This window comes from Gossypium arboreum, chromosome 9 (genome assembly GCF_025698485.1).
Source record: "Gossypium arboreum isolate Shixiya-1 chromosome 9, ASM2569848v2, whole genome shotgun sequence".
NCBI lineage: Eukaryota > Viridiplantae > Streptophyta > Magnoliopsida > Malvales > Malvaceae > Gossypium > Gossypium arboreum.
This window is the reverse complement of record NC_069078.1, coordinates 65,121,880-65,135,956: the sequence shown is the minus strand read 5'-3', so window position 1 is coordinate 65,135,956 and position 14,077 is coordinate 65,121,880. Positions and strand designations below refer to the sequence as shown.

The 14,077-nt window shown below is 27.5% G+C and overlaps 1 protein-coding gene across 1 annotated transcript; it reads left to right on the top strand.

Moving 5' to 3' along the window:
• The first annotated feature begins 752 nt into the window (after positions 1–752).
• Positions 753–2,957, top strand: LOC108455788 (E3 ubiquitin-protein ligase BOI-like). Its single transcript, XM_017754333.2, has 3 exons — positions 753–927; positions 1,032–1,260; positions 2,365–2,957. The coding sequence occupies exons 1-3, from the start codon at positions 869–871 to the stop codon at positions 2,902–2,904; spliced, it is 828 nt and encodes a 275-aa protein (XP_017609822.1). The 5' UTR covers positions 753–868; the 3' UTR covers positions 2,905–2,957.
• The last annotated feature ends 11,120 nt before the right edge of the window (positions 2,958–14,077 follow it).

Sequence of the window (14,077 nt, the reverse complement as noted above, 5' to 3'; positions counted from 1 at the left end):
CCACAAATTTTCATTAATGCCCCACAAAAACACACGTGACTAAAGTTTTATATAAAATTGGAGAATTAAATTTTAAATACGAAAAGACCTAACCATATTTTAATTTTTAAAATATTTAATCTTATTATCTTAACCAAATTTTATTTCATTTTACATACAACTTTAAAACATATATTTTTCATTTAAATGTGGGTTTACAATAATTTAATTTAATATATATTTTAATTTTTTAAAAAGAAGTTTATGTTTGAATATACATTAATGAGTCTCATAAAATTTAAATTCAAAACCAGATTTTAGATTCAAATTTAAATTAATTATTTATTATCAAATTTCTTTAATCAAATTATAAATTACATTGTTAATTAATTATTGATATAGAGAGATATGATTTTCATTTAAACATTAATTTAATTGGGAAAGAACTAAAAGTCCATTTTATATTTTTATATAAACGTTATAAAAATTATTTAAATTAAGAGAAATATCCACACAGAGTGAGACTTGAACCTAATATATTATTGTCTCCAACCATCATTTCTTTACATCATTTTTCTATAAATATATGTTTTATATAAGTTTTTACCATCAATTAGATTCTAATTCAATTGAGAAATTATTTCAAATATTTATTTTTACGAAGTAATTACTATTATTTTAATTAAAATCATATTTAATTTATATATATATATATATATATATTTATAAATACTCTACCATATATAATTATACAAATTCACTTTCCCCATCTACTATAAACCCAGTATAAAATCCCAATCCATTGAGGGACAAACCCCCTTAGTTCATATCATATTCATCTTTCTCTTATCAAAGCAAAGCAAAAAAAACACCCAAAAACCTTGCTCCAATGGCAATTGAATCCCAACACATGAATCAAAATTTGCCTCCTCAATTAATCATGAATAGGTAAATGCTTCAAAAATAACCCATCTCCTTTCTTCTTCTTCTTTTGTCCTCTATTTTAAAAAAATGGGTTTTATTTATTTATTTTTTCTCTCCTTTTTGAGCAGATATTTTATGAAAACAAATGAAGGAATGTACAAAGATAATTTGATGGATTCTTGTGTTCCTTTGCAACAAGCTTCATTTGCAAAGCTTTTTGATCCAATTTTAGCCTCAAATTCAATTGATGATATGGGAATGAGGAGAGGACCCAAAGATTCATTCATCAATAATGCCTTTGGTTCATCAATGGATCACATCCAACTACATCAACTTGATGGATTCATTGCTCAACATGTAAGTTTTTTCAACGAAGAAAATAAGAGTGATTTAATTATCGTTTTAGTCCCTCTACTTGTTGAAATTTGGATTTGATCTTTGGTTATTTACTTACTCTTATAATGCTAAGCTGATAATACCTAAGTATACATGTAAGTTTTTTCAACAAGTTTCAATGAAGAGAAAACAAAGAGGAGGTTTAATTGTGGTTTTAGTCCCTCTACTTGCTCAAATTTGGATTTTATCTCTTTAATTTAGTATAATTTGTTATTTACTTACTTTTAAAATAAAATGTTATTAATAGGTCTAAGCTGATAATATCTAAGTTGTTGATTTTTTTTGAATAAGTTGTTGAGTTTTTTTTTTTAAAAAAAAAAACAGTTGATATGTGGATGAAGCTAAAATTTTTACTAAGAGGGTAGAATTGAATTATAAATTTTGAAAGAGTTAAAATACAATTTTATCAATGTATTAACTTAAAATTTTACAATTTTATAGGATTTAAACTATAAATTTACCATTGAACTAACATTAAATTTTGAAACATTAGCTAATCAATCATATCTTGTCGTACTGGAAACAATATTCTATATTAGATTTCTTATTGCTTTTGTTGTCAAATTGCCGGGTGACCATCACGGCTTCTCTCTTCTCGATAATCCATACATCCTTTATCAGTGTATGGACAGCTATCTCTCGAGCACAGGTTTAGGTTCTGGTGTGAAAAGAAAAAAAGTTTGTGACATTGAGATGGGCCCACGAAAGCTAAGATAAAATTGGAAATATCCTTTCTCTCATACTACTCTTTCGATACATAACCTAATATTTTGAAAAAAAAAAAGAAATCAAAAAAAATATCATATCGAATTCGAACTGCATTTTTGGGATGAGGCAAAATTGAAATATAAATTTTGGATGCCAAAATGCATTTTATTTTCATTATATTAATTTAAAATTTTGCAAATTCTAAAGGGGATAAACTAGAAATTTACCATTTTAGACCTCTGCAGATCACGTAACTATAGGATAGATGAGCAAATTATGTCAAACTAAAAGGATTAAATCTTTTAAATTCTAGCATAGTAAAGGGACTAAAATAAAAATAAATTATTGAATTTGCAGGCTGAAAAAGTGAGATTTGAAGTTGAAGAACAAAGGGAGAATCAATGGAGAACATTGATCACATTAATCCAAGAAAGGGTTTTAAAGCAATTAAAGGCAAAAGATGAAGAGATTCAAAGAATGGGGAAAATAAATTGGGTTCTTCAACAAAGGGTGAAATGCCTATGCGTCGAGAGCCAACGGTGGCGAGATTTGGCGCGAACAAACGAAGCGGCGGCCAATTCATTACGAACCGACTTGGAACGAGTCCTGGCGCACGCCGGCGAGGAACTGCGCCGTGGGATGAGCGCGGCAGCTGATGACGGCGGGGAGTCTAGTTGTTGTGGAAGCAGCGATGAAGGATGGCGCGAGGTGGTGGTGCCACCGTCGGGGGCGGCGGTGATGAGAAAGTGTAAGAAGTGTGGGGAGGGAGAGGCGAGTGTGGTGTTGCTGCCATGCAGACATCTTTGTGTTTGTAGGATATGTGGAACTGCCATGGTTGGAACTTGCCCCGTCTGTCATTTTATTACCAATGCTAGTGTTCATGTTAACTTGTCATGAAACTAAATTTTTACTAATATAATCACGTGAGTTTAAATTTTTTGGACTAAAAATTAACATTGAATGAATTTCTTCCAATTCCGTCTAAGGTTAATGGATTACTAAATATCGAAAAGCCAAAGATTAAATAGTAAGAATGTTGATATTTCTTAAGAAAGACTCGAATTTTAAGTATCATAAAAATAAAAACAAACACAATTCTTTCTCTTATTTGAGATATATTCCGCATCCACCACCATGTTATACAAATTTTGTAATAATTATATTTATAAAAATTATATTAAATGCAAATACATTTTATGTTTTGTTTTAATGATTTTTATAATTTTATATAAAATATAAAAGACAAAAACACATTTAAAATAATATTTATTACTTTGTAAAAAGAAGAGTTTTTAGTCATTTCTCAACTAAGCACATTATATATAGTATAAAAGATGGGTTAATTCCACTATGGTCCTTAAATTATGATCCAGATTTTAAATTAGTGACTGAACTTTAAAACACTTTAATTATATCCTCAAATTATCATTATTATATCAATTGGGTCTTGTCGTTAGCTTCAAAGATTAAATATTAGCTCAGATTTGACATTGAAAATATTTTAAACATGTTTTACTTTTTAAATATGTCTATACTTATTATATAAACAACTTGGATCTCATGTGTTACTATAAAAGAGAAATATTTTTAAATTTCAATGACACTATTTTTATTTAAACATATCATATTTAAACTGTTATATGTTAAGTGTAGACATGCTTAAGATTTGATCAACGTGTTTTAAATAAACACATTAAATTTGAGCATTTATGTTTAAGTGTTATGCTTATAGAATTGATATGATTGATAGAACATATTGAAATTTAAAACTTGATTTAAAATTGGCGTAAGTATAAATTTAGCTCCTAACATTACTTAATTTTTCATTTTGACCCTTATTCTTTTTAGATCACTTTGTCCTTAACCTTGAAAATTCAATTAAATTGCTTTATTTCAGACAAAAAAATAATTTAAATCGTTGAAATTATGATGACATTGACGTGACACCTTACGTGGTAATCTGCATATACTTAATTGTTAATGTGAATAAGTTTTTTGAATTTTTTTGGAATTTGTTAAACTTTTAAATACTTTAATTAATTTTTGAATTTTTATGAATTATATGTGGACGGTCACATGAGTGGCCACATCAATACTGTTAAAATTTTAATAATTCAGTCAGTTTTTTTGTCCAAAAGAAAACAAATTGACTAAAATTTGAAGGTCAAGAGCCAAAACAATAAAAAAAGGAAAAAAGACTAAATTGACAAAAACATATAAACATTAGGGACCAATTTTACCATTATACCTTTAAAATTTGAACCTTGAGGACATTTTTTATAATTAACCAAATATTATCTATGAAAAGTCACATCACCCAATCAATGTCTTAGGGTGGTAATGGAGGGTGGGAGAGATGCATATTGGTGTATTGTCCCATTTACTAAAAAAGATAGATGCTTTCACAACTTTGACATAAAAGAGAATAAGGCTCATCTCTCTCTCTGTTTTATTTATTTATTTACTTATTTTTTGTTTTTGGACAAATATGGCCACATATGTCAACAACAAAGTGACATTATAGGCTATCAAGACAACCCCATTAGTTCATCATCTCACATGTTTTGCCAGCCCTATGTTACTATCAAACAAGTATGAACATGACACATTAACCACCCTATATGATTTTGTTTTTTTTCTTTTTTTTTTCTTTTATATATATATATATTTATATCTGTTTTATGGTTCATATTTGGGGTTTATGGTTGTCTCTTCCAATAATGTCGTCTATAAGATTTGAACTTGTGACTTCCTTTAGAAATACAATGTATCTTACTATTGTACCCAATACTTGTTACTTTGCTTTTGTTCCACCAAGAAACCCATGAAATATGAAAGCAAGTTGTGATATATAGTGATATAAAGAGAATCATGTGTCGATTGTTAAGACCACAAAAAAATATATAAAAACCCGTTAGGTTAAATTATCAAGAATAAATAAATAAATAAAAAGAATTAGATAAGGAAGTGTATTTGAATTCATTGATATCTTGAAATTTTCAAATTTTATGGTTTTGATTTTTAAATCAATATATAAGTATTTTAGAGAAAGTAAATATTTATTTTTTAAAGATGAGATGTCGAGTATGTATAATTTAAGAATTATAATCCGATATATAACTTTTGTATGCTAACTTTAATTTCTAATCAATCCATCATCAATTCAAAATTAATTACGGCATATTTAACAATTAAAACCTAATAAACCTTAACTAAATTAAACCATTTTAATTTAGACTAACTTTTATTATAGTAAATAATAAATGTAATTAAATTTATTATATATATAAAGTTGATATTTGCAAACTTTCGTAACTCAATGCATATCCCTCTATTTGGGAAATTTGAGGGTTGCCATTGGTTTACACATGCATATGGATTTGGAGAATATATATACATATGTATATATATATATATATATATATATATGTATGTATATATCAGTGGGAGTAGAATTGAAGCTAGTTCCATGGTTGAGTCAATCAAAACCTAACAAGGATGAAACTGAAAGAGGGGATCAATAAAAGTAGTATTAAAGTGTAAAAATATATTAGTAGTCCATGATTCATTCTTACTCATAATATGAAAAATTTTTATCATTTTTAAAAATAATTAATGTGTATATAGAGAAATATGAAAGACTAAATTTGAATAAATATAATAACATACAAAGATCTAACACGACTCCTACTCAGTTTGCCCAGCAAATATTTTTGTTAACAAAGATTTTTATGATCATTTTATTAATAATAAAGTGATTTGTGAATGAAACTTTAGTTATATCAGTAATGTTGAGGTTTTAAAACTTTTAAACATCTAATTATGAATCCAACTCATTTTCAAATTAAAAATTTATAAATGATAAACATAAAGGTTAACATATCATATTCCCCTAACCTATAAATAACCTTTTGGGTCATTTTCATTTCCATCAATGGGGGTTTTGAAGATTACAACATCAATGTGTTTTAGTGCAAAATCAACTCAACACCCATCTTGGTTAGGTTGATTTTATGTCATGTCTTTTTAAAGTTTCTTTTTCAAACATTAAAGTACTTTGTGACAAACATAACTTAACTACCCAACATTAATGGTTATATAGTGGATGTCTTTTTTTCTCATTATATATATAGAGAGGATAAACATAAGAGATTGTGATACTCCATTGATGTTGTTCAAGTGGGTGCACATTACATATATATCAAACTTGACTCTTGTATATGGAAGATTAAAAATTCTATTCTATTCGTCCAATTTCATTTAGATCAGGTTGAGTTGGAAATTTTATAATTAGAGTTTGTTTGGATTGAATTTTATCAATAAGTTTATTTTATTTAAATTTAATTATAAAGATATTTTAAAAAAATAAAATGGGAATTTTCAAGGTTCTAATTGAAAAGTTAGAAAAAATGTACAGACTTGAATGTTGGTGAAGAATCAAGATTATTATGGAATTAATGTGTTATTTGATAAATTAAAAAATTAAATGTTGAAAAATTAAATAACTAATTTTTAATATCGAATTTAATAGTTACTGAATTTGAATTATAAAAATTGTTTGGTATAGTACTAAAAAATCAAGTGTGAATGTAAACATTAATTTTTGGAAACTATTCATTTTTATTTTTATCCTTAATTCTATTGTATTTTTTCTAATAAAATTTAATTTTTGAATTATATATTTTAATTTTAATATAAAAACACCTAATTAAATTAAAGTATTAAATAAAAATTAAGTATTGTATTTTGTATTTTAATCTTTACTCAAACTATTGTTTATCTCTTTTTTAGGTTTTATTTTATTTTATTTTTATTTTTAAATTTAAAAGTTACGTGACAATATTTTAATTTTTTAAAAATTATTTTAAATTATGTTACATGAGATTTTACATGTCATTTAATGATTTAATTAACAATCTTAATAATAGAAGGACATGATTAATATAATATTAATAATTTAAAGATATTAGTAGAATGTTTTGAAGTTTCAAGACAAATTTAAAATAAATGTCATAATTCAAGGATCTATCATGCAATTAACTCTTACTTTTTTAAGATTGGAACTAAATACGTCCCTGTGACTTCAAAACCTTTTGCTACATTAAGCAATCGATTTTTATTTTGTATAAAAACTATTTATAGCTATTGAATCCATATTTGTTCGTACATATTTCAAACCATTCTTTTTTACTCTATATTTTTCCCCTTTTTTAAATTTATTATATACACATTTTACACAAATTATAACCTCTCAACCCGGCCTGGACGTTAGATCCGAATTCGAAAAATTAAATTGACCACTGAAATTGCCCAATAAGCTAGCGAAGTTTATAAAATAGTCGTTTTAACACATTTGCTTATCTTTAGAGAAAACTTAGTCTATTTTTAAAAAAAATTAGCGTTTTACCTCCCATCTCACGGGATAATACAGTTAATCCAAAACCGGTTGATTTATAAATTATCTATTCGTTTAAAAAGTCATTATTCAACAATGCAGTGAAAAAAATGATAAAAACATAGTTTTAATGAAACCATGCTTCATGTATTATAACATAAAATGAAAACTCGTGTTTTAATAGCCTATAAATACCATGCATGCCCTAAATAAATTTGAAACTAAGTCTTGTGCCACAGTTTAAATACAGGGTTACCATTCTTAAATAACAGGAACTATAAATAATAATGGGTAAAAATAAAAATATTAATAAAACTTCAATCCGAGCCGAGCCCTCTGATTTAGCGATTCCATTTCCTAACCTGGTGGGTTATCTGTAAAAATGTAAAGTGAAGATGAGTGAGCTATGAAACTCAGTGTGAGTTTGTTCATAAGAAAACTGAAACAAAACCGTAGGCAAAGCACAAAGGTTAGCAATTCTAATAATAATCACAATCATAAAGCACTTTAGACTAACGATTTATCATATAGCCACTTCACTACATTATTTCAGAAAACACAATTTCAAATGCATATGCTAATGTATGGCAATACAAGTTCAATTTATTAGAAAAGGCCTACCCAACTCCGTTACACACCTCACTTATGAGTTCCCCAAAACTCATCTATCATATCACTTCGGGTTGTGGATGAACCACCGTTGATTTTCAAATAACTGCCATTTTTTGTGGATACACAACGTAATTGCAGATAAAAGTTGTCACTAGGTTTGTAAAAATTGTAGGAAAAAAACTAGGATTTTTAGATAAAAACATTTGCAGCTGAGCTTCCATTTGATTCGAGATCGAACCAAAATTTGCAGTTACTATAATTTATTGTGAGCGCACAACATATTTGCAGATTAAATAAACTGCCACTAGGTTTGTGGACAAGCCACAACTTGTTAGCAGATTAAACTGTCACTCTTCCTCCGTACAAATTATCCCACCCCATGCAATCCTATATGGCATACCTTATAACATAATAATGCAAAAATCTGTAGCTATGCTTAACACTTATTCCTTTCAACACTAGAAATAGACATGCTCCTCATGTATTCAGCGGGGCGACAATAGTGTTAACACTCACAATTTATCAATAACACTTAGTAGTAGGCATGATTAATATCACATATTTATTCATATCACCGTAGTGGTTCAGTAATCAATATCAATAAACATATTATAACAATAACAATTCAGACATATAAATTGTGAATTTCTGTATAAACACTAATGCAAAGATCAATTAAATGCACAAAAACATTTAGGAACAATTCAAGGATCAAGCAGAGACTAAAGTGAACAAAACATAAATTTCTTGGCAAAACTGTAAAACAGGGGGCACATGGTCGTGTGGAAGGGTTACACAGTTGTATGGTTAGGCCATGCAGCAGACTGTGGCCTTGTAGAAATTTGCAAAATTTACAAACTAGCCTAGGGTTTTAAAGGGGACATTTCTATGTGAGAGGTCATTTGGCCTTATTTCGAGGCACGATTTGCCCCAATTCGCTTGTAAAAGAACACACACTTTTAATTGAGATCTTGAACAACGTCCCTTATGTTCAAACCTGGTCTATTGCACTTGCAAGAATTGTGAAAGATTGACTACTTGATTTGAAAGATTAATGCCGAATAGAAGTTTTACGAAATTTAGGGTCTAAACGTTAGATCTAGATGTAGTTAGGGAAAATAGACTAAATAGTTAGGATTTTCAAACTTTGAGGTTGCATGGTAATTTCCCTTTATTTTGTCGAAATAAAATTGAAAGAGGGTGGCTTGAACATGGTTCAATAAGGGGAAGGAGCAAATATTTAACCATTAAACTACTACCCATTTCTTAATAAATTTTACTCCAAATAATATTTATTTTTGTGTGATTTTTCATCCTAATTTGCTGAAAATAAAAAGTAAAGAAATAAGAGAGGAGTGACTTGAACTTAAAAGCTCTAAGAGATATACTTATCCATCAAATCCATTCATTTACTTAGGTAATTATTTCAACTAACCCTCTATACTTTGGTGCGTGACATAAATAATATTTTAAAATATATAAATGATTTATAGAATTGCATTTTAACATTTTATATTAACAAAATATTTTGCAAAAAATATAACATATCATCCAATAATAATAAAAATATTAAATTTATTCGTCTAATATATATATTTTTATCAAATAGAGTGCCTCATATTAAGACGAACAAGAAAAAAATTGAAAATCAATCCAAATCAAGTATTTAAATAGTTTATGGAATGCAAGTTTAAAATTGCGATACTTGAAATTGAATCAATTCTATTTTTTATTTAATATATAATTAATTTAATTTTTATTATATACAAATAAATATTTTATATTTAAAATAGTAAAAGTAATTTAAAATTTATTGTTTTTAAAAATATTTATAGAAAAGACATTAAAATTTATCAAATAATATTTAAAAGCCATAAAACAAAATTTATTTTGCTAAAATTCAAAATTAAAAATTAATCTGAAAAAATTGAAAATCGAATCAAACTGAAATAAATTGAATTATGATGAAAAACTTAACCAATTGATATCACTCCTACGTCATACATAGCATGAGTTTAGAATTAGGGTGAGTTTGGATGGGCGGTGCGTGTACCTGCGGTTAGTGTAAAAATAACGGTGGCAGTGAGATTGGATATTGTAGTGATACTGTAGCGTGAGATAAAAAGTAAGCTAAACGCACCGCACCGCACCGCCGCCCCAAACCCATCCTTAGTTATATTAGTAAAGCTAAAGCATTTGCATTGCTAGTAGAGGCCGTGATAGAGGGATAGATAGGGACTTGACCCGTAATGGTAAAATTTTATTTTGCCCTTTTTAAAATTTAAAATTTAGTTTTTTGGTCCTTCAAAATTTTATAATTTAATTTTATAAAATATAAAATTTTATGTAAATAAAATAATAAAATCATATTTTAACTCGGTGAATAATTTATAATTCAAATCTAACCTTTTCAAAAAAATATTTTCAATTTCTCCCCTAATGGCCGAAATAGTGAAATAAAAGTCGTGAGACCCATCATAGTAAGTGGGCTGGATCAACAGAAATTTGTCTGAAAACCCTAAATAAAATGGTCAATCTCTGAGCTCTATTTTCATTTACACAAATTTTTTAAGATATGCATCTATAATTCGGGTATAAATATTGGGTTCAATTAACATAAAAATCAAACTTTATGTACCATATTACAAGTTTAATCAAATTGACGTACAAATTTTAGGTTATCACTAAATTTTTTATTCAACGGTCTTAGACTTTAGAAGCATTTATGGACTGGGTCGGGTTGGATCGGGTCTGGTCGGGTCGGGTCAGGTCGAGTCTAGTTCGAGTCGAATTTATGTACGAGACAATATCATGTATAATTGCCTAAGTTTAAAATTAATTTTTCCCAAATTCACTTGTATTTGGTTAACTCAAATTTATTTAGAAGTACTCATATATTTTTAATTTATAAAAATAGTTATTTTTATTTCATATTTAATAATTATATTATATCTTTTACTGTTATTGTATATTTTTATTTTATTAATTTTTTAACTTTAATCACATTATAGATTCTTATCATATCTAGGGTAAAACCATAAAATTCTTTTAGGGCGGGCGAAATTAAATTATAATTTTTACGATAGCAAAAATATAATTTCACAATTTTAATAACTTATATCTTTATAATTTTAAAAGATAAAATCAAATTTTATATTTTTAAGGGACTAAAATATAATTTTATTTTTACTAATTTAAAATAAAATTTTAAATGACCTAAATGAATTTTTTTATTTTAAAAGGGTCATGGCAAAGGCCATGACCCTTAGTTTCACCCATGATCATATATGTTCTTTTTTATACACCCCAACCCTTAAGTAGAAAGATAATACATTTCGACGCATTTGAACCAACATTCTCATGTACTAGTAACAATATTAATATTAATCAAATTAAGACTTTTTCGACTATTTTCATATCATATAGATTATTTATATATATATATTATAAACTTGAAAAACAGCAAAGCTGGGTAATATTAAAGCCTGGCCTGGTCCATATTTCAAGCTGTGGATGGAGAAAATGAAGCTTTCAAGTCTTGTCATAAAGTTGATAAAAGTTGATGTTTTGTTTTTGGTTTCCGAGACGCAAATAATTCAGAAATGTTCGTCTGTCATGTCCTTTTGTTTTTTTGAAGCCAACACTTTTAAGTTCCAATCCAAATCCACTAGTGTTTGTGCCTGAATCTAAGGCTTCACAAACTTCATTTTTCATACCTTTCCCTTTGCTTTCTAGTACACAGCAATGGATTTTTGGGATTATTTATACACAGAGGAGTTTGGGGTGTGTCACGACGGTTCATTCGGTCCATAATCAGGATGAACGTGGTGTTGTGTGGCAGTCAAAGATAATGTTAGGGTCTAGTATAGCTTGAGGCAGGGACAAATCTAGAATATTTTTTTTAGAACCAGAATTAAGTAATAACTCTTTTTAGATCAAAATATAATTTTATAATGTATTAATTTATCTTTAATCATTTTTAATGGATTAAACATAGTTTTATTTATTTTGGGAGGGGTAAAGTGTAATTTTACTAAAAATTAATTTTTAATTTAATCATTTTATAGGAACTTAAATAGCAATTTTTCATTTTTATCTCCCTCAAATTCGCCCCTGATTTGAGGTGATTGGGTTTTTGGCGAGAAGGTTCTCAGTAGTTGGTCCCTTAGCCTCTCTCATTGGGCCTTATCTTTTATATGCAGGCTTTTTTTATCTCAAAGCAATATGTTTTGTGTTATGATTAGGTTTATGTGAGCTGGTAGTCCGTATTAACAAGTCCAAGAAGGGTGGAGCTATGCAGGGGAAAAGCCAGGGGGCTGGCATCGGCCCCGGCCCCCTTAAAATGTAAAATTATAATTTGGTCTTTAAAATTTTTTAAAAAATTTTAATTAATAAAGGTAAAATTATATTTTGGCCCTCTAAAATTATAAAAATTCGATTTAATCCTTTACAAATTATAAAAATATAAACTATAAACAATTAAAATTTCATTCGACCCTCCTTAAAAAAATTTTCTAGCTTCGCCCTTGGAGCTATGACATGTATAAAACTCTTTGGATTGGATAAAGTTATTTGTGCTTGGGGCCCACTTGATGTGGATAGAGATTTTATTAGGAATCTTTTCAAGTGAGGTATGCTCTCACTTGTCAAGCGTTGTTTTGTAAGGTGCTTCCAAGTAAAGAGTTATGTAGGGCATTGAACATGGTGTTTAAAATGCGATGAATTCCCAATGTGTCTAACGAAGAGATATAGCAAAACTTAAGATTTAGGGTTTAAAATTTTTTTCGTTAATACTTCACAACCATAATCGCATTAGTTGTGCTGGATTCAAAAACCAAACCAAGCTATTAATCAACCATAAGATAAAGTTTCAAACAAGTGAAATGAAAAATAAAAGTACGGTAGATAGTAGCGAGTAGTGTATGGTTTAGTCCAATTTTTCTACGCATCTCATGGAACATCTTAGCCATTCAGCTCAGGTCCAATCTTGAAAAGGTCGTTTTATTTTCTATTATTACTTACTAGAAATATGCACAAGTAAAATTGGGTTGAATTCAGATGAAGCCTTTATTATCAAGGTACATAGTTATTTGCACTTAGCTCGACTCAAAATATAAATCTCAAATTTATTCTAAACCGATTATATTTATGCCGAGTTCATTTAAATATGTATATAATATTTTTATTTTTATAACTATGTTTTTACTTAAATACTTATTAATTTTATATATTTTATTAACTTTTAAAAGCAATTAACATGACATACATTTTAACATATTCATGAACATTTAATTTATCAATTATTTTTAATATAATTCATCGAATTGAATAGAATTTGTTCATAATTCATTAAAAGAATATTCCCTTATCAAATAAGAAGAGGATAGTTAAGAATATTTAATTAACATGCTTAGCATAATGGTTCTAGATTAATCATTTTAAGCAATTCCTTTTATTAGAATTGCAATGGGAGCATATTTATTTTTACCCACTTTCTTTTTATTGTTTCCTTTTACTTTATTTTTATTTAAAAGTTATAATGACATATTTGGAATCTACTGAAGTAATCATATTCTTAACGTGCTCTAGGTTGTCTTCATTATTTATTCATTTGTTTATTTTATTTTAATTGTAATAATTTGATTTTTATTTTAGTTATTCTTCATATCCGTTTTACTGTCCGTGCTTAAAGTTTGTAATTACTATTCCAACAACGTTATCTTCAAAATTCCAATATAGGTACTTTTCTTCAGAATATAATGTGTCTTACAACTGCATTCAATACTTGTTGGTATACATATTTGGTACATTGACAATATACTTCTTTTTATTCCATAAGTAGCCACATGTCTCTCTCTTTTCTTTTTCCTTTTTTTAATATTTAACTATATTCTTATAAAACACTTGTCAACTCTTAACATTACTTATGGAGTTTAAAATATCATTGGTAATGTACCAAATATTTTCTCCTATTTTAATCATTTTAATTTTTTAATATGGATTAATATTTGACACACTAACAATGTACATATTTAACTTCACAATTTTCATTTGACTCATTTC

Coding starts and splice junctions, on each gene's coding strand:
- LOC108455788 (XM_017754333.2), top strand. CDS start 869: ATGGCAATTGAATCCCAACACATGAATCAAAATTTGCCTCCTCAATTA. Junction 928..1,031: donor CCTCAATTAATCATGAATAG/GTAAATGCTTCA, acceptor CTTTTTGAGCAG/ATATTTTATGAAAACAAATG. Junction 1,261..2,364: donor ATGGATTCATTGCTCAACAT/GTAAGTTTTTTC, acceptor TTGAATTTGCAG/GCTGAAAAAGTGAGATTTGA.